The sequence below is a fragment of the Drosophila navojoa genome, chromosome 3, assembly GCF_054131105.1.
Source record: "Drosophila navojoa isolate 15081-1374.11 chromosome 3, UAZ_NAV_1.0, whole genome shotgun sequence".
Taxonomy (NCBI): Eukaryota; Metazoa; Arthropoda; class Insecta; order Diptera; family Drosophilidae; genus Drosophila; species Drosophila navojoa.
In genome coordinates this window covers 26,456,152-26,480,847 of record NC_142891.1, presented here as the reverse complement: position 1 = coordinate 26,480,847, position 24,696 = coordinate 26,456,152, and the positions used below count along the sequence as shown (strand labels likewise).

At 37.7% G+C, this 24,696-nt stretch overlaps 4 protein-coding genes across 20 annotated transcripts in view; 1 reads left to right on the top strand and 3 right to left on the bottom strand.

Moving 5' to 3' along the window:
- Positions 1-659: 659 nt before the first annotated feature.
- On the bottom strand, positions 660-2,603 carry RtcB (RtcB RNA ligase). Its single transcript, XM_030387230.2, has 2 exons — positions 1,150-2,603; positions 660-1,077 (listed from the first exon to the last, which is right to left on the bottom strand). Exons 1-2 carry the CDS (start codon positions 2,440-2,442, stop codon positions 850-852), a joined length of 1,521 nt encoding a protein of 506 aa, XP_030243090.1. The 5' UTR covers positions 2,443-2,603; the 3' UTR covers positions 660-849.
- LOC115563768 (uncharacterized) lies at positions 2,474-24,368 on the bottom strand. Of its 6 annotated transcripts, none has more exons than XM_089257749.1 (2): positions 24,346-24,368; positions 2,474-3,644 (listed from the first exon to the last, which is right to left on the bottom strand). In XM_089257749.1, exon 2 carries the CDS (start codon positions 3,632-3,634, stop codon positions 2,999-3,001), a length of 636 nt encoding a protein of 211 aa, XP_089113875.1. In that variant the 5' UTR covers positions 3,635-3,644; positions 24,346-24,368; the 3' UTR covers positions 2,474-2,998. The 6 variants fall into 6 exon arrangements, with proteins under 6 accessions (XP_089113875.1, XP_030243110.1, XP_089113874.1 ...); XM_030387250.2 differs by lacking the exon at positions 24,346-24,368 and adding an exon at positions 14,234-15,005; XM_089257748.1 differs by lacking the exon at positions 24,346-24,368 and adding an exon at positions 8,445-8,467.
- Positions 3,723-24,696, top strand: part of Pax (paxillin) — a 29,625-nt gene continuing 8,651 nt past the window's right edge. For 2 of the 11 annotated variants that reach the window (XM_030387224.2, XM_089257739.1), the window contains exons 1-7: positions 15,305-15,435; positions 18,263-18,390; positions 20,019-20,173; positions 20,234-20,450; positions 20,512-20,653; positions 20,708-20,799; positions 20,869-21,017. In XM_030387224.2, coding sequence (XP_030243084.1) covers positions 18,306-18,390; positions 20,019-20,173; positions 20,234-20,450; positions 20,512-20,653; positions 20,708-20,799; positions 20,869-21,017 — 840 coding nt within the window. In that variant the 5' untranslated portion in view covers positions 15,305-15,435; positions 18,263-18,305. Of the gene's footprint in view, positions 4,213-6,052; positions 6,353-11,323; positions 11,516-13,901; positions 14,005-15,303; positions 15,436-15,675; positions 15,695-18,231; positions 18,391-19,809; positions 19,949-20,018; positions 20,174-20,233; positions 20,451-20,511; positions 20,654-20,707; positions 20,800-20,868; positions 21,026-24,696 lie in introns of those variants that run through there. The other 9 variants (XM_030387225.2, XM_089257733.1, XM_089257734.1 and 6 more) reach the window with 9 other exon arrangements.
- lectin-37Db (C-type lectin 37Db) lies at positions 11,330-12,242 on the bottom strand. 2 transcript variants are annotated; one of them, XM_030387253.2, is made up of 2 exons: positions 12,010-12,242; positions 11,330-11,944 (listed from the first exon to the last, which is right to left on the bottom strand). In XM_030387253.2, exons 1-2 carry the CDS (start codon positions 12,077-12,079, stop codon positions 11,532-11,534), a joined length of 483 nt encoding a protein of 160 aa, XP_030243113.1. In that variant the 5' UTR covers positions 12,080-12,242; the 3' UTR covers positions 11,330-11,531. The 2 variants fall into 2 exon arrangements, with proteins under 2 accessions (XP_030243113.1, XP_030243112.1); XM_030387252.2 differs by having other exon boundaries at positions 11,330-11,947; positions 12,010-12,236.

Here is a 24,696-nt window from a genome sequence, read left to right as displayed (position 1 = left end):
TTAAAAATGTAAACAAATGTTAATTTTGAGTAGGAACATAAGCAAGTATCAATCACTGTTAAGAAGGAAACCGACTTAAAAGATTCAAATGAGCTTAAAGCTATTACAAATTACTGTCTTATAAAAACGACTCGGCACATAAATAAACAGTGTTAGTTTATTTTTAAATTTTAAATTCTATCTGCACGTTTTCATTTGATTATTGGCCTTAAAGTTGACAAACGGTGCATCAGTTTTATATAAGGATCAACGCGCACACACAAACTTTGGTAATACTGGCGGCACTTTGTTAACTCAACAGAGCGTTTTGCACAATCTATCCCTTAATAATGAAGACGGAAGTTAGGTAAACAGCGCGAGGGCCTTAGGACTGTTAATTGCAGAAACACACTGTTAAAAGACTATACACTCAATCGTAGCACAACATAAAACTACTTAGAGTATTTATTTGTTAATTATGACTGTTGTTCACTAAACCTCCAATTGCAAAGAATGGTTGCTTTTTATGAAATAAATTGACATTCACTTGCTTATGAACAATTTTAATAAAAAATAAACATACTGTTAGCAATCATCCTTAAATCGTATTTGAAAATCATGTTAGAACCATGTTAAAGTAATATTCGATACTCTGTTAACATAAAAAAAAAATGCTCGAATAATTAAGAAACATATTTTTAGTTTATATACATCAATATTATACAAATTAAATATAAATATGCGCCGATTTATTTTAGTCTACACGCATTATCAGTCATTGTAGGGTATAGAAAATAATCGGCAAGGTGTTTTACATCGACTTCTAATGTCGCATTGTATATAATAAATACATTAGGTAATTGGGAGCCTTCAGCCCTTTATAACTGCAATGGGACGCATTTTGATGCACTTCTTGCTGATGCCAGCGGCGTGGCAGGTATCCACGACGTCAGTGACATCCTTATATGACTCTGGAGCCTCCTCCATGACTAGTTTAGGGCTGGCGACGCGTATGGCGATGCCCAGTTGATCCAGCTTGTCCAGCACATCTTTGTAGTCCAAATTGCGACGCGACTTGGCGCGCGACAAGGCGCGACCCTGTTGAATATTATATTGATATAGTTTAAATGTGATAATATAAAATATAATGACGATGGACGGGTTTCTTACCGCGCCGTGGCAGGTGCTGCCAAAAGTTTCCTGCATACCGCGCTCGGTTCCGGTCAGGACGTAACTGCAGGTGCCCATGGTGCCGCCAACGAGCACAGGTTGGCCGGTCAGCTGGTAGTCCACTGGTATTAGTGGATGATGAGGGGGAAAGGCGCGAGTAGAGCCCTTGCGATGTACCAGCAGCTTGCGCTCCTTGCCGTCCACCATGTGGTTCTCCACCTTGGCGATGTTGTGCGAGACATCGTAAATGACGTGCATGTCCAAGTCATCGGGTGTCGTCTTGAACATCTTGGCGAAGGCCTGGCGCGTGAGGAAGGTCATCGAGCTGCGGTTCACCCAGGCGAAATTGGCAGCCGCAGCCATCGCCTTCAGGTAATCCTGCCCCTCGGGTGAATTGATGCGCGCGCAAGCCAGTTGACGATCATTCGTCTCGATCTTGTCGCGCTTCATGGCCTTCTCCATTTCGACAAGGGCGTCTGTGGCCACCTGGTGGCCGAAGCCGCGACTGCCCGAGTGAATCATGACGACCACTTGTCCCTTCTCCTCAATGCCCATCTTCGAGGCGCTCCACTTGTCGTATATCTCGTCCACCACTTGGATCTCGGCGTAGTGATTTCCGGCGCCCAGTGTGCCCAGCTGGGGTAAGCCACGCTTTTTGGCGCGCATGCTTACCTTGGCCGGATCGGCGTTTAGCATGCGCCCGTACTCCTCGCAGTGCTCCTTGTCCTCCGCCCACACATAGCCCTCACGCAACGACCAATCCATTCCCATTTCCAGGGCTTCCTCCAAGTCACGCGCGTTCATCGGTATAATTCCTTTGGAACCAACGCCAACTGGGATGTGATCGAAGAGCGATTGCGCCAATTGCTCCTTCAGCGGCTGCACATCCTTCTCGAACAAATTGGTGCGCAGCAGACGGACACCGCAATTTATATCGAATCCGACACCGCCGGGGCTTACCACTGACAGCGGATCATCCATGTCGAATGCAGCCATGTTGCCGATGGCAAAGCCATAGCCCGAATGGATGTCCGGCAGTCCAATGGAACGGCCAACAATGCCCGGCAATGCGGCCACATTTGCGATCTGCTTAACACCCGGAAGGAAGCCACCGACGGCGCCTGGGCGGCACGAGTTCTTCAACTCTTCCAGCATGAGCTGCTCCAGGCGGCTGTTCACATAGAACACACCCTCCACATTCATGTTGGGCTGGAAACCCTTCTTGATGCGCCAGCAGTGATCATTGATCTTCTCCAGATACTTCAGTTCCTCAACATAAGGCCTGACCACCATTTTAAGCAGTAGGTAATCGAAGTTTTGTATAATCTATTTCGTTAATTGATCCTTTTATTCTATTATTGCTCAAGTTTTTATTCAATTTCGTCAGAATTTGCAATGAAATCTGCCGGTAAATGACACATTTATCGCAGTAACAGCTGAGGGCACCCAAAAAATTAACAGTTGCTACACTAAGTTTGTATGCGCAGTGTTAACAATGTAGTTGCGACCCTACTATCGACTGCCACCACAATGTATTGAGCTGCTAATAAGGCATAATTAATCGATATCACGTGGCAATCAGCCGACGACCGTAATTATTTGAAATTAAAAAAAAAAACTTTAATAAATGAACTGAAGGATAAGTAACCGATATTGAAATATGAGTACATTTTTTTAATTCCACACTGATACGTTTATTGAAGCAAATATAGGGTCCGTAAATTACCCTGGCATACAACAACTTTCAGAGTCCTTAATAAATTAACTGAAAGGCTATTGAAATATTTATGACTACATTTTTGTAATTCCGCACTGATACGTTTATTAGGGAAAATATATAGTCCCTAAATTACCCTGGCATATAGTAACTCTTAGAAATGGAAAAAGATGGCTGATTGAATTGGTGTACGAAAGTTCCCGCCACCCAATTAACTTTTAAAATGCTCAGCCGACTCAGCAGCATTGATCCTAGGCCTATCACATCCTTGTAGTTTAGTGCCAGAATCTTTAGTTTGATTGCCGAATCCAATAGCAGGGAAAATTGATCAGAATCCTCCACGTCACAGCAACGAAGATCCAATTTGAGCAGCAGAGGAGCCACCAGACGGATTACATCCATATATTCAATCGTTATGTTGGCATGTTGTATTTTGAGTGCATTGATACGTCCGCTTTCCTTAGCGCCCATACAGAGGGGCCGAAGAATAGCCAGCGCATCCTCCTGGTGTATGGAGTAGCCCACATTTATGTTGATATATTTGATGTATTTACCAAGCGTGCGAAGTTGGTCTGTTTCATATTTAGGCGGAAAACGCATCGAAAATTCAAAGATACGAAATCTGTGCAGCTGCCGTTCAATAGCGTAATCAATGCGCGGATGAACTTTACCCAACAGCTCCATTAACTCATCCAGCACGAGATATTTGAATATATTCGCCAAGCAATCGTCGTCGAGACTCAAGAGTGACATGGAAGGTGCAGCCATGCTGGGAAAACTGAAACGAGCAAACAAAAAGTTATCAAACAGGCGCGCATCGTGTTATCGATAGTCAATCAGCTGTTGGGCCGTGTGTACATGTGTGTGTATGTATTGTTTATATCTGTGCTGTCTACGTGTTTGTGGTCGACGCCGCTCCAAAATTAAAGTGAATCATATAAAACTCGTCTCCAACTTACGCGACACTCGCGAGTAGCGCTCACTGCCATTTCAGCAAAAATATTTTCAATTCCAAACGCGAACGCGACGGATGAAACTTCGACCAGTCGCTGTCGACTCTAAACTGCTGTGTGGTTGTTGTTGTTGTTGTCGCGTTACAGGAAAAAAAATTGTTTGCGTGGATCAAAAACTCAAGTCAATTAGCTATATTTGTGTCTCGCTTTAAATTCGCTTATTCCAATTGGAATATACACCGTCAAAGTGTCTGCATCAGGCGTGGCACTTGTGAACTCTCGCTATTCGTATAACCCAATTGGAGCATTGATCACACACGCACACACATACGTGAATTTCGCTTGAACTAGAACAACAGCAAGGCAACGGAAACAACGAAATGGATGATTTAGGTGAGTGCACACAGATACTTCCTAATTGAATGGCACCCTGTATATTACACAGGGTGTGCCAGTAATAATGTATTGCTGAGGCTACGACTTTCAAGGTCAATTGTCGTTAGCGGCATAAGCATACATAGTTAATTAGCATTCCAAGTCTACTGTTGCTGGCAATGGCCGGTAGATGATGATTATAAATACATATCACTCTTATCTAATTTTGTTGGTTAATCATGCTGTACGATTAGTAGAGTTGCCCTGTCAGTCGTTGCCTAGTGCAAGTGTACGCACATAGGCATACATACATACATATGTATGTACATACATATTGTACATAAATTAAAATATTTGTTTTAATGAAAATGTACATATGTTTATAATATATACATAAATACTTATATATGCATGTACATACATATGTATGTATATATCCTAATCTAATCGCTACTCATGAATACTTAAGATCCTCGCCATTGCATTTTTTGCGATTTTATGATTTACACGCATTCTTTGGAATTAAAAGCGACGCTGCAATCATTCACACGCGGGCATATTTAAACGATTAACACTGAGGTGAAGTTCGCTGAGTAGCCCAGGTATTGTAAATGATATGCGTTCTTTGTGGCAGTCACTTTTTAAATGGGTTTGCCATTATATTTGCCTTTATTTCTTCATACACACACGCACACACATTTTTAGTCATCATCAGTCGAACTTCACGTATATGTACATATGTATGTATGTACATACATACATATGTTGTATCGTCATTTTATTCGCAGCTGCCATTGTTCTTGTTGTTGCTATTTATTCTTACTTTATTTTCTTTATGACACAATTTCTGGGCTGTTTACTGCTTGTTGCGCTTGTTCTTAATGTTTTTTGATAAACACACACATTCACACATGCAAGAATGGAAACATTCCTAAGAGTTGACTAAAGGCCACTCATACTTATTGTGTGGAAAATCGACCAAGTTGACAGCTCTCAGGAAGTTTACAGTTTAAGCACAGTCGATTGTAGTCGGCCCACGCACAGTGGTGCACTTATCTGCAAAATGAAAGCACAAATTTCATTCATCATGCAAACACCATCGAAAGCGCTGCACTGTCTAGTCTGCATTTTGAGTGGAGTGTGCCCACTTTATTGATTACTCCCGTCAAAGAGGCTGCCCACTCACCGCTCACCGATCACCACACGCAACGTCTGGGTCTGCACTCGGGTTGCGTGTGTGCAGCAACGTTGTTGATGTGCCGCCTGATCATCATAATGTTGTTTTTAGCGGATGCTGCAATTCATCGTTGTGCGAGAATGTTATTTTGCACGCCAATAACAATTTTAGAAAATCTAATCAGACAGTAGAAGCCATATCAAATGGTAGCAGAGATGACAGGTCACAGATTAGTTTTGTTTTCACATTCCGCGAGTGGCACTCGGTGCGCTCCACTGTGAGTGCAGATCGCTTCACAATCTTTGTCTGTTTTGCTGCTCATTTCTTAGTGTGCCCTATGCCTCCCACTTGCGGCTTTCGTTTTGCGGCTTTGTTGCTGTCGCTGTGACGCTGTCGTCATAACCTCATCATCACGACTTACTGCAGCCGCAGTCAGGCGGACGTTGGCAGTGGCGTGAAACAAATGAGATGAGCAACTTTTCGTTTGTTTATTTGAGCTCTGTTGCTCGCTCACTCTCTTTTTGTCTGCCACTGACTCTCTTGTAAAAGACTCTCTCTCTCTCCCTCTCTCTCTCTAGGTGCGCGTGGCGCTCGTGAGAGCAGCATTGCGTTTGTTTTTAGTGAAGCTTCATTGTGGTTCCATTTCATGTTCCGTTATCGTGCACAAGCGCCAAGTTCTATTTCAGTTGTTTGCGACGCGTTCACCTAAACACGACGAGCCGCGAAGAGATGCGCGTGTTTCATTCGGTTTCCGTCGGATTCGGCGTTCGTGAATAAACAATAACAACAAATTGTGAGATTTGGACAAAGTGCAACTAATAAAAAAATAATAAATAATTAGTTCATATGGAATAACAATGGCATAATCGATAACAATAAAAAGAGTCAAATCGATCAAGTGCTGAATGTGAATCAAAATACGCTCAGAAACAAAAACAAGAAACAGTCAAACCAGCAGCACAAAAAGTCAATGAAAAATCGGTGGGTTTTCCAACAACATCAGATGGCATAGCGTGGGAAAACTGTTTACTGAGGCTGAGGTATTTAGTTGCTAAAGTAGATCAAGCCTACTCTAGCTGGCTGAAAAGATAATAGAATATACGTAGATAAACCTCGACTGTGATAAAACAGGAATTTCAGTAGTCCAAGAGATAACAAAAGAAAACCTGTTTAAAAAGAGACGCAAATTTGTTCGCACAGTAGATTAATGATCCCACTGTCACTTAACAAATCCCGTGAACATTCCGCTAAAATCCGTGCAGAGCTTTTAAAATTTAAATTTAAACTAATTATGAAGCTAATTTTTAAGAAATCGAATAAACAACTAAATAAAGAACAAGATGAAAAACGAGAGATATGCCTAAATGTGACAAGAGATGTGAAATTTGGCTAGCGCCATTAATTTCAGACATGCCCGGCAATCGGATTATATGATATACATATGTATTTAAGAAAAATTGAGACTAATGCCGGGCGTGGGCGTTGAGCGGGGAACTTTGTTAATTTGACTGGAAAATGTGTGGAAGACAATAATAAAAGTAGAGCGATGATGACTTTCACTGTTATCAACTTATGCTTGAGCATAATACAGTCAAAATATCATTCATTTTAAGAGAGAGTCTCTAAGGCGCTTACACATGTTTATTGTGAATGTGCTTATGCCCCCTCTGTTAGGGTATACCATGTTACAACAATTACAAACGATGGCCATTATGAATATACGACATTTTATACACGTATTTCAAGCACTTGAAATAAATTGTAAACAAAGTCGCTTTCATTACGAAAGTACTCAACAATTGGGTGCACATGAATACATACATGTATGTATGTGTATATATTTTTAAGGGGATCATCTCGTTGAGTCTCGTGCATGTGATGCACTTATTGGAATTGCTTTCGATTTGCCGCCAAACCGAATTCCAATTAGTTCCAAACAATATCTCTGTATTTCTCGAGTGCCACACATACACACACATACTCTCCCTCTCTTTGCGTTGGCTCCTCTTCGCCCACGCCCATGCGAGCATCCACTCTGCCTAAACTCAGATCATATGTTTGCTCTAAGCAATTGTCGAACTGAACCGAACTGAATGCAATGGAAGAGAAGTTAGCACCTTTTTGTTGTGCATAGAAAACGCCGTCAATCCCCTATCGCCTCGCTCGGTTTGTCGTTCGCGTACAATGAGTTCATCGTTCAATTTGTTAGCGTAGTGCGAGTCGAGTCGAGTTGGGTTGAGTCGCGCAAGTTCTCGTTTTCAATCAGCAAATCGATTCTTATCTCCAAGTGCCGACTCATAAAATTTCAATTAGTATGACGACGAACATCTCAGCTGTTCCCCCTACTCTGCTTTTTCTTCAGATATTTTGAGACTGTGTCTTCTCACTCTCTAGCTGAATACTTAGAGAAGCCTCACTCTTATCGCATCAGAGAGCAGCAGGGCCACCCACACAACAGTCTGATCTGTTTTAAATTAACAACAATATAAATTATATGAAACCCTATGGAATTCTAATTTGCGGAAATCTTAAATAATAATCTTAACTAAAATCCTATTATATTTGCAATATAAGCCCGGCTAGCTTGTCAACCCGAATTAAAATTTGGAGTTGGTATAATTGCTGGGAAAAAGTAAACTTTCAGACAAGGATAACTTGGTATTTTAATGATTCGGTAAGGTCAATCTTTTAGCTCTAAACTTGAACTACGAACTTTGCAAATTTTTAGAAAAGTAAAACTAGAGCCTTCGTTGCTTAATTTCATTCAATTCGTCTTTAATGCATATTCACTCTTTTCTAATAGCAAATACCGATATATCTTCTAAAAAAAATTCCTTTAATACTATAGTTCATTTGATAGACATCTAAACATCGATACGAGAACAATTCAAATTCAATTCAAATCCTTGACTTGTACATTGTATAAATTCGTTTTATAGCAGCATAAACTGAACTTATTTATGGCCCATAGAGAGGTCAGCAGAGATCACCCACGTGAATGTAGAATTTTCATTGCTTTACGTTTTCACCTTTGGTGTTTCACGCAAGGTCGGCCCAAATTTTATGTACTTACCTATCAAATATTCATCGAGTATTTATAGAGAGATTTGCTATAGTCTGCGGCGTCGGTCAACAAGAGTCTAAGTCCATTGAACACTGGCCGCCTGGCGTTGCTCGGAATTTCCTGCGCCTAAAAAAAACTCAAACCAAAATAAAATCATACTAGATCACGCTTTGAATATCCGATATTCGAATACCCTTGCAAAGCTTATTATTAATTATTTTTGACATGGTATTCTTAGAGTAGTAGTTTAATTGACCTGATGAAAGATCATAAAAAGAAACTAAAACTAAAAAGAACTATCGAGCTGTCGAACTAGTGAGCTAGAAAATTTGATAATTGATATCCAGAAAACTTCAGAGTTAAAGAATTAGAGATTCATAAAACGAGAGATTTATTAAAACAAAAAATTTAAGAACAAGATTTCGATAACTAGCTAGATATCTAAAGAACTATCGACGAAGACAACTAGAGAACTGTATAGATGTTCCCGTCACCCAGAGAGCTATATAATCCAGAGAACTAAAAGCCTAGAGAAGTACACATATTCAGAAAATAGATATAGAAGTGTAGAACTAAAGATTAATAGAACTCTCGATCAGTAAGTCAAAAGTAAAGCACTATAGAACTGAGAAATTGGAAACAGACGAATCGATATCCATGGCGCCTACAAAGGTGTCTTCTCCTGTGCCTAATAGTTGGTCTTGCCTCGCATAGGGTATGCTAATATTATCATTTAAATTTAGAACTGGCAAACACAATCGTTAGTTATTTCTCTTCTGCTTCTTTTTCTCGTTTCTATTGTGGATCTGTTCTCTGTTGGCGTCTGCCCAGGGCGAAAAGCTGGAAAAGCGTGTGGAGATATCTTTGGCTACCTTTTTGGCAATGCACTGCGGAAATGTAAAGGCATTTCTTCTGCTTTTCTTTTCCTTTGTTGTTGTTGTTTTTTAATTAATTTTTGGGCGTTAGGTGAATTTGCTGCGCTGATGCTGGTCGAGGCGAAAACGTCGCCTTTGATTTGCGAGAACTGTTTTTTTTTTTTTTTTTTGTGTTTCATTTATTTTTAGTTCTCGATCATGGCGTTGACGTAATTTGGCAACCTTGATTCCCCGCTAGCATCCAACCCGACGACAATAACAACAAACACAAAAACCTGCTGCTGCGCTGAACATTTTTGTTGTTTTATTCTTGCCTGAATTTATGTTTATTATTTGTTACCTTTTCCAATGTGTCGTTATTTGTTTGGACACATGTTGACCGTATTTTCTTTTGGTATCTAAATGGGCAATAAATCTGTCCTTATGGCATCGCCGGATCAACCTGATCGCCTGTCATCCGTGGGTGATCATCAATTATCAAAGTCTCATATATCAACTAAAACTGCATTTTATTTATGTTGGAAGTCCCACTCACTTTTACTTGAAACATTTGCTTAGATGGGGAAATGCTAGAGGCGTGTCTTTGAACCAATCTTTTGAAAAACTTTAGTGAATGATCTGTTTAATCCGGTAAATAAAAATACTATGAGTTGGATTCATTCTTTAATGTTTTTTATGTCTTGTTTTATGTGTTTCTATGTAGTAATGAGCTATCGGAAAACATAATATAGTTATGCCAATTCCTAAGATAAAAGATCTGTGAAAAATGCCCATGATATTACTAAGCCATTTTCATAGTCTAATATTATTAATTTCGAGTAATTCTATTGAGATTCTGGATCTAAAATTGAGACGAAGATATTGTCTTCTTTTCTGATTTGCCATTGATTCAATTGACCTATGGATATAATTTTTGCTTAAAAGGGACAGATGATATTCGTATATGTATATACTTTGAGCATGTATTATAATTTTCTTACGACAAAACTACAGAGGAAGGAACAAATCCATAATTGACATGCACCTATTTAGCGTTGGAGAAATTATACAAAGAAATCTATTTCAAAAGTACAATTTTAATAAATATAATATTTTCTGGTTTAAGACGCCTCTACTGGGATTCGAAAGAATTCTAAGTAAACGGTGGGTATTAACAGGTGCATATTAACGGAGAGTTAGAGAAACATTGCACAAAACCAATATATCCGTTGTGGAAAAAGGTTATTTAATTGCAAAAATATCATTTAATTATACTATTCATAATCATTGAACATCAATATTCAATGAACAACCCAAATTAGTTAAATAAATTTAATTTAATTTTATGCATATCTAATAGATAATTTTTTCTTAATTGCCTTTAGTCTCTTAGCTCTTGGATTAGAATTGAAATATTTAAAGGATTTTACAGATTAATAACCTATTTAGATACTTTCTTTTCCATTCCATTTCGTTCCAATAAGTTGTATTCGTTCATAAAAATAATCTACTGAACTTATTTATTCGTATAGTGAACGATGAGTCTCACAGCCAGTTATTCAAATGGTCGCTAAATAATTAGTTATTGACGATTATATTGTTTTCCTGTGTTGGAGTCGCATGAATTGTGATCTCTTGAACTAAATGAACTACCAAACATATAGTTCCCGACATGAAAATAATAGATTGAACTCTGTCATCGAGTTGAACTAGAGCTGGTAAAGTGCTGAACAAGTTCCATTTCTCGCTCTTAGTGTGGCATCCCCTAGCCCCCATTTGTAGCATTTAGTGGCTGACTGTGGCCGGGGAAGTTCTGGGACAAAACTCTTGACAGACAAACGGATACCGAATGACAGCCAAACTCAGCACAAACAAAACGACAAATCCGTCGACGGACGGGTCTCACGTGGCCAAAAATAAAAATGCGCTCGGGAAGAGGCAGTCGATGCGAAAGCTTTTAAATAACTCAGCCAAGTGCAATGGGTGGAGCGCTACTACATAAGAGACTATACAAATCCAACTAATATATCGTAGATGCAATCTGTTTGTGTGAACTTTCGATTTTTCATTGACTTTTGAATGCAGCTAAAGAGCAAAGTGCTACACATATATATACAAATATAAATCAAAATCAAATCAAAATGGATCGAACTATGTATGGGAAAATTGATCCAGGAGCGCGACAACCCTATCGCACGGTGCGCAGCAAGGGCATCCAACCGGGCTGTAAGTATTCATTAAACTAATCCGATTCAGTTCCCAGCTCACAGACAAAGTGAAGAGGCGTCTCGCAGGAGGCGTCATTCATTTGAAACGAGCTGCCTGGCCGCCAGAGCTCCACGCAGTGCTCCACACCGCCAATGTTGTCCGGCTGGCCGGCGGACCAGCGCAGGAACTGGGCATCCTTGCCCGTTGCCTGCGATGCGTATACGCCCGGTGTGGCCAGCTCATAGAGCGATAGCCAGTAGCTCTTCGCTGGGTGCAATCGGGCACTAAGCTCGAGCAGCTCCTGCTCGCTCTCCAGGTTGACCAGAAACCCGTTCAGCTGGCGACAGAGATTGCTCGCATGGAACCAATTCACTCGCAACGATTCTTCAATATAGTAAATCTTCTGGCCAATCTGAGTTGCATTGGCCAGAGAGGGTCTCATGATAGCTGCTGTGATATATCAAGAGATTTGCTGGAGTAACTTAGCTACAGCTGCAGTTTTAACTGCTTACCTGCATCAATGGGCGTGGCTTTGAGGCTTAGAGCACCCAATACCAACAAAAGCAGGAAACGTTTGCACATTTTGTGTCTCAATGTCCGTCCGCACGCTTGACTATTAGATGTGTCACTAAACCAAGTAAACGCTATTCGATTTGAGTGATAAGTGCAAAATATGATAGTACTATTGATAACTTAAGTAAGTTGACAGCCAAGCAACACCAACAACAACAGTAGTCGCTCGCTATGTTAACTCATAAGTTACATATATGATGTATACATGAAAGTGAACGATTTTATTATTATATTTACTGAGCCGATTTGAAAAATTATTTCACCAGAATCCTAAATTTTCTCCATGGCATCCGTATGAAATAGTGTATAATTTAAGTAAAAGCTTTACAAAAATACAAACAAACAAAAAAAAAAAAACTTTATATTCTCGCTATACTTAAAAAACTAGTTATTCAAACTCAAGAAAAACTATTTCTTAAAATCGCCTTTCAGAAACAATCCAAGAATTGATTATGTTTAGGAGCTTTGAATAAAATCTACGAACAAGTGCACTACAAACAATGGGCTGAAGAAGCTAAAAAGTATTTTACCCACTTTTAAATATTAAATTTTAAATAATATAAAGGTAAAGGGAATAGATTTTTCCCTATTTACACAGAAATTCGAACTATTTTATTCACTATATCTCGATTTGCGATTGTATAATACTGTATAATATATAATATATGTAGTATATACAGATACAGATATACAGTTACATACAAGTATAATCTTACGAATAATGTTCTGGTTAGCCATTGACCACTGTTCCTCAATGATATCATTTGCTTGATAGATTAAGCAATATTCGTGTGCATCTCCCATATCGGAATTTACACTATTCGCTGTTTGAAATTTATTGATAAGCTTCAAACTGACAAACAGACAAAGACCACAAAAGACATTGCAAAAAATTAGCACTCTTTACTTTCTCAGCGAATCATAAAATTCGAGACTTGTACTAAGTATTTCTTTACTATCTTAAGCGCCATCTACATCTCGTCTTAAGAACTTCAGTTCGTTTCCATACTATTGCATACTTTTAGGCAAGTCAGTTTTATAGTTTAGAACTATAATATTAGAGATGCTTCTCGCTCGACTGTTCACATGGAATTGAGGACTTCATGTTTGCAACACTCTTTATGTAGTTGCAAAGGCAGCAAAAGCTATGATAAGTTTTAAAGAAATAATGGCGCAATTATTGTTTTCGTTTATCGTGCTTTGTATAAACATTTGTGTTACAAACAAAAACTTTGTGAAATGAAATCTGCCTAGAGATCGAAAGTGTTTGTAAATGTATCTGAAAAAAATGAAAAAATGTTTTGGTCTGTTGTTGATACCCTGCAAATGCTTGAAAAGCATTCTAAGGTTAGAATATACTAATTTTAGCTATTCATTATTATTAATAAAAATTAGTAATATTGCTCATTTAATTTCAAATTTATTACTAGAATATCAAACAGAGCAATAAATATATTTCTATTATAGTAATTAATAATTATTAAGAAAGTCGTATCAAGGTCCTAAGAAATTATAGAAATATCACTTGAAATGCCATTACATTTGTATAGATAATATAATAAAATAAATATTCAGTGTAACAGGATATACAATTTCATGGGTGTATAGATAATATAATAAAATAAATATTCTAGTGTAACAGGATATAAAATTTCATACTGATATTCAGACGTAAATGGAAAATCTTAAATACCTCAAATTAAAAGGTATTTGCTAGTCGAGACCTTAGAACTGAAGCTTTTTCAATTGTTTCTCAATCCTCGTAATTATAGTTCATTGAGAACCAACACATTCACACTATTCGAGATTGCATCAAAAGTGAAGTCTCAACTAGTCAGACATTGATTTGAATTTTTGAATTCAGTTAGTGATTGAACGTCGTGCGGTTTCCATCACAGGTGCAATTGAATTTTGTATTTAAATCATGAGAATCGGTAAGCTTGAACAATCGTGTAATCTAAAGTCGGGCCAGGGCGGGGACGGAACGGGTTTACTATAGCGACCCTCGCGACGTGGCTCATTCATTAGATCATTTCATTCATTCAGCGTCAGCTGAAAATTGACATTCAATGTGGGCGTCGCATAGTTTCTGCTGCTGTTCTATATTCGCCTGCATATTATAAATATCTATGTATCTATGTGTATGTATATTTATATACATACCTTGATTGGCGATTGTGTAAGCGGTCTTAATTGCCAAGCTAGCTGATTCAATGTTAAGTCAATAAGCCTTGATAACGCCAAGCCCGACCAGATGTTGATGCAACCTTTTGGGATTATAATTATGCGTTCCCTCGTTAGACCGGAAGCTCTTTTACAATAGAGTTGGAACCAGTTCCAATAACAAATAAAACTCTGTTCACTTGTTCCTTGTATAATCTTTGTCTTTGTGTTTCAAAGTAGACAGCACAACTTCAGCTGGAGCATGGAGACAACTTAAATTTCAGCTTGTTAACCTTATTGAACTGTCCGCTGAAAATCGGAGTAATCAATTGTAGATGACAGCGTTGAAATAGAGAGCAATATACAAAAAAAAAAAAAAAAGAAACAACAGCACTCTCTGACAAATGAATACAAAATAATCAACAAAAACAATTTGAATTTGTTGCCGTTTGTCGTTTGTTGTTTGTTTTGTTTTTATTGCTGCATACTAATTTTAGTTTTGGTCAAAGTCAAGTGACTCATCGCGGCACACAAAAAAAAAGAGAATGAAAATAGAAGAAAACGCTTAAAGTGTGCGGGATTCTGCTCGGCAGGTGGCGCCTCTGAGACAAACGCCCACAAAGACTGCCTGTAGCAGACACAAATGGCAACGTTTTCTCAACACCAAACGCAAAAGTGTTGTAATCAGCAACAACAACAAGATCAACAGCTGCTGCAGCAGCAACACTAACACCGACAAATACACACAAACACATGCCCAATTGAGTTTGAGCGAGTTTTCCCACCCTCTCTTGAGTGAGTTGTGCGCTGCACACTGGGCTCGCATACTGTAAATAGTTCGAGTAGAAAAAAGTCTATGTATCATAAGCATATATTATGGGATTACTATTTTAGGTTGGCTAAAGAAAAATATATACATTATTTATAATTTACATTTACCTATATATACATTATTTATAATTTACCTGTAAGCTTCAATCACAGTTGTAATTTAACCGATAAGTCTTGGCTAAAGTTTAGTACAGTAGCAGCTCATGTTGATGAAAACAGATTTTTAACATGGATGTAACCAGTGTGCGCTGCTGCTGTTAGACTCGCCGCTGTCTTAGCTTCAGCAACAGTTTTCGTCCGGCATCTTGCTCAGTTGCTTTTAAGATTTTGCCGAGCGAAAAATAATTTTTGGTGATCCGCTGCGTTGCTCAGTGCGTAAAGAAAACGACGATCGATTGTTTGTGTAAAATCGTTGTTGGTGATTGTTGATTGTGTGCTCGCGCGTCCGCCTGCTTATAAGTTATAACAAAATATTTATACTTATCCGCCAAAGTGTATGCATGTGTATGTGTAGAATATAATAAAGGCTGCGAATTTCGATCAAAGGAAAACAACACCAACAATAACAAGAGCATCAACAATTGTGAAACACATGAAAACGAAAGTGACAGCCGCAAGCTGCATAAATATGTAACAACAATGTCAACAGCAATTGCCAAAAGCCATATGACGCAGACGAAGCTGTTGAAAAGCAGCGCAGTCAAGAGCATAACATAAAACAAAATACAACAAACAGCAACAGCAATAAACTCAATAGGCAACAACATAACAACAATTGAAATGCGCGTGCTGCTTGACCTGCTCTACGCTTTGCGCTCTCGCCCACGAATTCGCTTAGCTATCGTGCTCTCCCGCTCCCTCTCTCTGTGTGTGTGTGTGTACATTAAGTAAGGCATCGGTCGCCGTTATAAGTTATAACAGCTGTCATATGTTCGAATTCGACTCCGAATGCGGCTGCGACTGCGAATGCGACTATTGTGAATCTGATTGCACAGTCACCCTGTTGTCCCCGCTGATCATCTCTCTGCCTGCGTTTCTCGTTAATGTTGTTTTTGTTTTCTTGTTTAAACTGCAATTAAATAACTTCGATGCGATGCTCACTCAATTGCTGCTCCCTCCATGTCCATCTCCCTCTCTCTTTTTCTGTCTCTCTCTCATGCTAAATGGTGGCTTTTAATTGATTTTAATTGCGTTTTAATGAACGCTACTTGACAGAAATGTCAGTTAATAGTTAAAAATTGTCATCTTCACTGCATTTTGGTTATGATATTTAGAAAATTTCTAACAGAACATTAAAAGTATAAAACATTTTTTTTTAATGCCACCGTTTTTTTTTTTTTTTTTTTTTTTTTTTTTTTTTTTTTTTTTATTTACAATGGCATACAAAAATATTTAATGTTATACATTAATCATTCAGACTAAGCCATCAGTTCCTTAAACATTCTTAGCTTCTTAGCTTTTATATAGTCAAAAAGCACTAAATAAGATTCATGTTGATTTCCGAATCATTTCCTTTTCTACATAAATCGGATCATAATTCTTTCGGCCTCACAATCTTGACGTTGACCCACTGAAGCGCGACGCTCTGATAACCCTGCCAGATCTATTTATAGTGAACTATCCCCAATCGCCATCTGGTTCAGCCCATATACCCATATACATATACACTTCTAAAAATCAACCACATGTTCGAATACCCATATAGTTTGATCGTTTGCTTTCGATTTATTTTTAAGCGGATTGCGAAATGATTTGCCATTTATCTGATATTTCCATAAAGTCCGAAAACAGCTTCTTAAATATAGATCATCACAGCTATCATTTTATATTTTCACAATAGATTTGCTGCCAAAAAATCGCGTTCAGAGTTATTTTCGGACTCAGTTGCTCTTATATAACTCAAACATCTATTTCACTCAATTTGAGTGAAACTCGTTTTCTGCCTTCTCTTTGTTGGCATTGGCCCAATTGCAGGTGGCACTAACTTTTGAACCCAACGGATTAGAATCGATGCCAAAGTATATTGTATATGTATAAATACACATATACATAATGTTTAAAAATCCCTGCTCGATGATTCGTTTGATTTATTTTTGGGTATTTCAGCACTGATGTATTAATCGCTAGCTGTCATGTTCTACGTGCGACAGTGTTTTCTTTTCTATTCTCTCGTATCGCCTAGGTTGGGCAGGTCAAATAAGCAGAGCTCTGAAGGTGTGAATCGCTTACAACGTGCAATATTGTTTTTGGATAATAATGTTTTGATTCCATATAATACAGTCAAAAGCTGTACAAGCTTGAGTAGTTGGAGAGTTTTTTTTTTTTTAGGTTTTCAACCGATCCCAAATATTTCATATATGTCGATATTCAATTTGAGCTTTTACATAACTTAGAAAAGTATTTGAATTACATATTACATGTCGTACTCGTAATGTTTACATTTGCTATACACAAAAACAATATGTAAAGAAAGCAATAAAAAGGAATATTTTAAAAATGTTGAAATATCGTTTAGTAATTAAATGAGAAAAAAATGGATACTTTTTCATTTCTTGTTGTACGAATTTCGAAATCTTCAATATATATATATGTATGTCGTATCTTGGCTGTTTATAGGGTATATAATGGTCGTGCATACTCAACCAAATCACGCACTTTTGTTTGTTTGTTGCTTTTAGCCAAATTATGGCCAAACATAATGCAAACAACGTTAATTTGATCCGATATATCGACAACGAGCCTCACAAGCACACACACATGCGTAAATATACATACATACATATGTATATGTATTTATATAATCATCATATATGCGATATTTCGTGCATTGGCGCGATTTTTAGCTCGTTCGTCTAGTTCGTCCCACGAGAAACATATCAAAAATATAAATATAATATACATACATATAAACATTTGATAGTCTGTGTGTGTGTAGACCTCGTCTACTGTTCGATGCCCGCCACACCCTCCGCCCCTGCTGCCGACCCTACATTGCTTATGTCCATTTCGAACGAGGTGTGGGAGTCGTGGCTTTTTGGCTTTGCTTTCCGATTGAGTTTTCATGCAGCTTAGTAACTGAATTTCGAACTCTCAGTTCGCTGTTGTTGTTGCTGTTGTTGTTGTTGCTGTTGAAATACGTTGAAATTTCAAAGAGATTTCTATTAAAGGAACTAATCGAATCGTTTGTACCTCGTTCAGCATCTGCATCGAATTTGGCCAAATTCCTTTTTGGGCTAACTAAATGTCTTCGAAACTGATATCATCGTCGTTCCATAGCTCGCCCCTCAACGACTGCTTCAAAGTGGGCGTGTTTGAGAGACGTTTGGGTAAGTCCACAGACGACAAGTGCGTGACGAACTGTAATATGTGGGCATGGGCCAGGCCAAGAGATTTCCATTGCCAATCCCAAGTTCAAGTTCAAGCGTATTGGCGAAAGTGCAGAAAGGCCGGACTAGGCATTTGTTATTAAATATAGAGATAATACAACATAAATATATGCCTTGAAATATCTTTTAGGAAATCAACTTAACTTGCGTTTTATCGGATTAGTATAATATTTTAATTAGACTTATATTATTATGATGATTAGTTGTTCTCTAATAGTTGTGATTTATAAGCCAAGCCAGTCTTAATTAATATTGAATATGGAAGGGTAGATCTATCTGCAGGAACATATTTTATTTATAACAATAATAATTCCCCTTCACGTGATAATATAATCTGAGTATCAAACGTAAATCCGTATCAGGCGTTAGTTCAATGTAGATTTAGAGATCCGTGGTTGGATTATAAAAGTATACTATATTATACTGAATATATGCCAATTTAATATTAGCTAAATAAATATAAAATTGTTTTTATTGAAATTTAATTGAATTACATCAGTTACAGCTATATTTTCGTCACGGACCGAGCTTGTATATATGTATAATGCCAAAATAGTTGGGCTTCACATGTATTTCATAAAATGTAAACTTTAGTAAACCAGTTGAGTCACGATAATTTGTAACCCGATATATCGGGTGCGACAAATCGAAAATAATTCTATCCTCTCAAAGGGACTCGGGCTCGATAATTTGAATTTCTTTAAAAAAAAAGTATCCCCTTGCCATTTCGAATTATCGGTACTGTACTGTACTGTAATATCCAGCTAACTTGTAGAAAACTCTGTATTAAATTGGTTCTTATGTTCATCCGTTCACATATGTATATTGAAACCTATAATAGAAATAGAGCCTAGAAACACATAGATGTGTCGGTAATTCCATGCTTTAAAGATCTAAATACTTCCAGTTTTAATAAAAATGATTACAGCAGATCAGCCATTATATTATTTCTTTAGGAATGGATTTTAGTCCTATGAATCATCACAGAATTATATTATTTGGAAAAAATACTTTGGTTAGTAAATCCTGTTAACCCGTTTTGAAAACGGTTCAATTTGCCATGTCAATCCTTGATTTTCGATATTTTTTCTTGAGAATTATTGTTTATATAACAAAACTATGAAAATCATAAATATATTAAATATTCATTCCTGTTCAAATTAAGCTATTATTACTCGGATCTAAAGCTTTTAAATTTGTTTCTACTTAGCGCAGACAGCAACCCAGTTCAACTATGAAAGCCCTAAGAAAAATTCAATTTTCTCCAAGTTGTATTTAGTTTTGCTTGACTGCTTCGATAACGCGAGTAAGCGTTGATATTCCTTATCAGCAGTAACTTTTGGCTTTTGGCTAGATATATGAGTATAGTCAAGTGAATAATTGTTTGGACAGCAGCTATCAGTCGTGCTATGCGTCAGAAGAGAAACGTTTAGTTGGTTGCGATCGTCTGGGCAGGGTTTCTAGGCCATGGCTAACTATGGCGACTACGATAATCTGGGTTGGAATGGAATGTGCCACAAGCAAGTTGCACCCACATTTAATACTCTATTTGTTTTCTATTGCTGCAGATGCACTACTTGCCGACTTGCAGAATAGCGTGCCGGGGCAGCAGTCACAGCCGCAGTATGGAATTGTTCAGTCCAAGCAGCAACAACAATTTGTGGACAACACGCCCGGTTACGGCAGCCTGAGGGGCAAGGCGCAACAGTCGCAGCCGCAAGTGGTAAGTGGCAGTTGCTTTGAATCGATGTCAGTTGAATAATGAAACCCTTTTATGCGGCAGTACCAGGAGCATTACAGCGTGGAGACGCGCTCCCCCACAGCAGCTGAATACAATGGCTCCGGCCAGAAGAGCAATGGCTATCAGCAGCAAGGCACTGGGTCGCTGCCACGCTCTGGCTACAGCAATGGCCAGAACAGTTCGGGCTTGTCGGAGCTGGACTCGCTGCTGCAGGACCTGCAGAATGCGCGCTATAACAACGGCGGAGCGGACCGTAAAGGTGAGTTAAGACGAAGCCAAAAGACGAAGTCACCAACTAATTATTGTTCACATTGTTCCAGAAGTTGAGGTGCCCGTTAATTACAGTACGCCCGTCTCCAAGTACAACACCTTCAACAGCTACGCCTCGGTGGAGGATCGACCCACTGTGGACAGCCTACTCAACGAACTGGATAACGCCCACATTTATGCTGTGCCCAATGGGTAAGAGCTGTGCGCGTATCAATATTTCTTTGTACTTATCTTTGTGCCTTTTAGATCTGCACATAAATCGCCTACGCCTGGACGACATGTAACTATTACGGTGCGCGAGACTAAGACCGAAAAACTCACGGGTCCCGATGGACCAGGTACTGTGCAATGTGTATTTTGATACCCCAAATAGAACCGGATTACTCAATCATATATATTTGCTATAGTTGGCACCATCGAGGAGCAAATCGTGCAGAAGAAGGATTCGTACTTGCCAAATCTTGTTGCGCCAGCGCCAACCGTTCAACATCAAGGCTACACATCGCAGGCTACCAAGGAGCTGGATGACTTAATGGCTTCGCTGTCTGACTTTAAGGTAAGCCAGTGTAACAAGCGGAATAGGACAGGATAAAGATAGATCTAAGTTAGGCAATCAGCATCAGTGAATGTGAGACATTATTAGTAAAGCTTAACTATAAGTAATCATCGATTATCAGATATTTCATTTGATACATCATCATAGTACATAAATACTTAAAATGATCGTCAACATTTATACATATTTGACTAATATCAAAATCATCCATATTGTTGGTTTAAGTACATTAATTTTAACTCTGATGAGCGATATTTAAATTGTGAGTTATTTGCCCTAGTTTAAAGTACTTGAAATCGATGAATGAACGAAGAGACTTAATTCCTATGAATGTATGAAGAAAATCTGTAATATTCTTAGAGAGTTCCTATAATAGTTCACACGATACACACTCAAGTTTTAATTCTGTGAATTCGCGCTCCCCTGTCCGTTTACGTACGATGTTCTGTTCTGTAAATTCCATTTGAATTGCAAATTGGCGAAAAAATTAGTTACTTATTCTTGTCGATGAGTGTTCAGATTCATCACGAATTTGTTGAATTACGGACTCCAGAATTCAACTATTCCACGCATTTTTCAGTTTTCCAATTATCGTGGTCCGCATCTGTTGTTGAGAATTGCATATTTAGGTGATCAGTCATCGCAATACCTGCATCATCAATACTCTTCCAATGACTTCAGTTTAAAGTTTTTCTCCTCTCCCATCATTAAAATATTTTAGATAAATATACAGTTTATGTTGCTTTTATTTGGTCAGTAAGTAAATCATGAAATATTCTCCGCGGAGCTTACCAAAGCCATCATAGTTCATTCAAATTTTCCGAGCCATCTTAACGACGCTGAATAATTGTTCACCTGGAATCAAATAGAGTTGAATACAGGCACTTTTATTTCGTATATATTTGATTGTTTTCCAATGCAGCTTGATAATAGTGTGTTTTATTTTACTTTTCAATCCTTTGATTTATCAGCATTAATAGAGTTTTCAGTTTTTAGTTTCAATTTTTTATCTTTATTGTTTTGCTCTGCCTTCGCCTGTTCGACAATACAATTTTTTTCTTTCTATTGCCATTTCATCTAATGTATCTTCAAGATCCTTTATTGTTGCCACTTTTACGAAATCATTTGATATCAGTTCTGATCAGTCTTTGTTGAGTTTATCTATATTAGTGTTCCTCGTAAGTAGGGTCTCTTGAATTATATCTAACAAGTTACTTACTTAGGGCTAGTTGACTTTCCAAAGACGTAAGCAGAAGTTTTCGCAATATATACAAATATTGTAAGGAAACAGGGTCTATTGAACCGTACTTAGTTATATTAAATCCAAAACTGATTGATAATGCAAGCTTCTGTCTCAACAACCATTGTCCCATTGATTTAAATTATATGCAATAATATATAAGCTGATTAACAATATCTACAGGAGGGATATTACCTAACGATACTGATATCCAATTATTCTTGACTATAAATCCCCGGAGCCAAGTCGTAATGATACTTTTTTTTGTTCATTAAGTTCATTCTCTCATTCTATGTTCATTCAGAACTTAATGAATACTTTTGTATTCTGCGATGTATTTCTATTTTTATACCCTGAACCCATTGAAAATAGGAAATCAGGGTATAATGTTTTTGTGAAAAAGTATTTAACAGGCAGAAGGAATCATCGCAGACCCCATAAAGTATATATATTCTTGATCATCACGATGTGCTGAGTCGATATAGCCCTTTCCGTCTGTACGTCCGTCCATCCGTCCGTCTGTCCGAACGCCGAGATCACAGAAGATATAAAAACTAGAGAGATGAAATTTGGTTTGCATTATGGTTTGCACGCAGTACAAGTTTATCATATTTTTCGATAACTCATCCGATAACTTTTTAATCGAGAGTAATCGAAATATTAATTTTGTTTTTGGAGCCTCATTGTAATACTATTAGACGTGGAGATTTCAGACATACTGTGTATATACATATGATGAATACACAGATTTTGTAATATGCAGATTTAAGATACCACGCCCCTTTCGCTTAGTACTAGTGACTTGTGCTTTGGAATGTACAAACATTTTGACCATATGACTACGCTCTGAGAGTTTAATTAAGATTGTATTTCTACCAAAGAAGTTATTCAACAAATAAATTCTCATTATATTGCCCACACTGCAGCGCAGCTTAAGCGCAGTCGCTGCTTACTGCGCAGTTAGCAGAGCGGGGGCTTATGCGTGAGTGTGGATGCATATGTATGTATGTTTGCGTGCATAAAAGAAGTCCAGAATGGTTAGAGTATCAGCTTGGAGGGTTCAGGGTATCTCCTAGTCGAGCAGTCTCGACTAGAGCCTTCTTTTTATAATATAAATATACATATGTATATAAATATCAGTTCATATAATTTTTATGATCAATAAAAATATTGATTTTAGTACAGGGTATATTCTAGTCGATATTGTTGACTCTACTTATGCGTTTGATTGCTCTCTCTCTCTCTCTCTGTAGAAGGGCAGCAAATTTATATTTATTTATACATACATAAAAATGAATATACTATTGTAATATATTCATTTATATATGCATATATCTATTATAGTTTATATCTTAGGGCCATAATATTTGTTTTTGGTCTTTATTCGCATCGGACTTGTTCATAAATGTAATAAAAACTATAAAATGAACAGATTTATCATGTCAAATCGTGTGACGCATATCACTCAAGCAGGTCTAATGATACACACGTTCCTTCGTTTGTCCTCTACCTTCCTCTCTTTCTCTTTCTTCCTCTCTCTCTCTCCCCCTCACTCTCTCTTTGCTTTATAAAATCTTGAGCTCTTGACTTTGACATTTGTTGAAACCAATTGGAAGGTGAAACTTTGAATTTCTGCATCAATTCACATACATACACATATCTATACAATCATTGTCAATTTTGAGCGATTTATTGATTTATGTCCTACCATTAAAACAATCGATCAGCGATCATAAAGTAAACAAATGTTCTGCATCTTTTCAATGGGAATAAGTTCATAGCTTGGGCATATCTTGAGGGCATGCTAATTTCATTAGAAACTATGTAACATAAGGAGGTAAAAGCAATGGACCCATAGTGGACGTGTTAATTGATATATTAATCTATACATACATATATAAATATATGTGTAAATATTTTGTTGTCTGCTGATGTCTCAGTTGAATTTAATTTGAATCGAATGTATTTAACTGAATGTCCTTTACTGAATGTCCTCTACCCTGATCAATTTTATACTTATTCAAATATACATATAAAATATATATATAATAAAATATATATACATTTATCAATAAAATAAAAATTTACCTTTGAAAATATTCAAATAGTTCGTGCAAATACTATTATCATCGATCCATTTTGTTAGAATGCCAGGGTTAGTAATGAATATTATATCCAAGTTGACTTTAATCGTCACTACCTTTTCTAACAGTATCAAATAAAGTTTCCTTAGCGCTGTTTCAATAGTTCTGCATCTGTTGATCATGTATTTAGCTTTTGTCGGATTTATATTATTTTTCCGCATCTCGCAGTTCGGACATTTGTTTTTAGAACTTTCTGACATTGTGTACAACGGATGGATGATGATGATATATTTGAGCAGATGTGCTCTGCATTTTGTTGTCATTTCTCGTGTTTTTTCGTCTATTTTTTCTATCG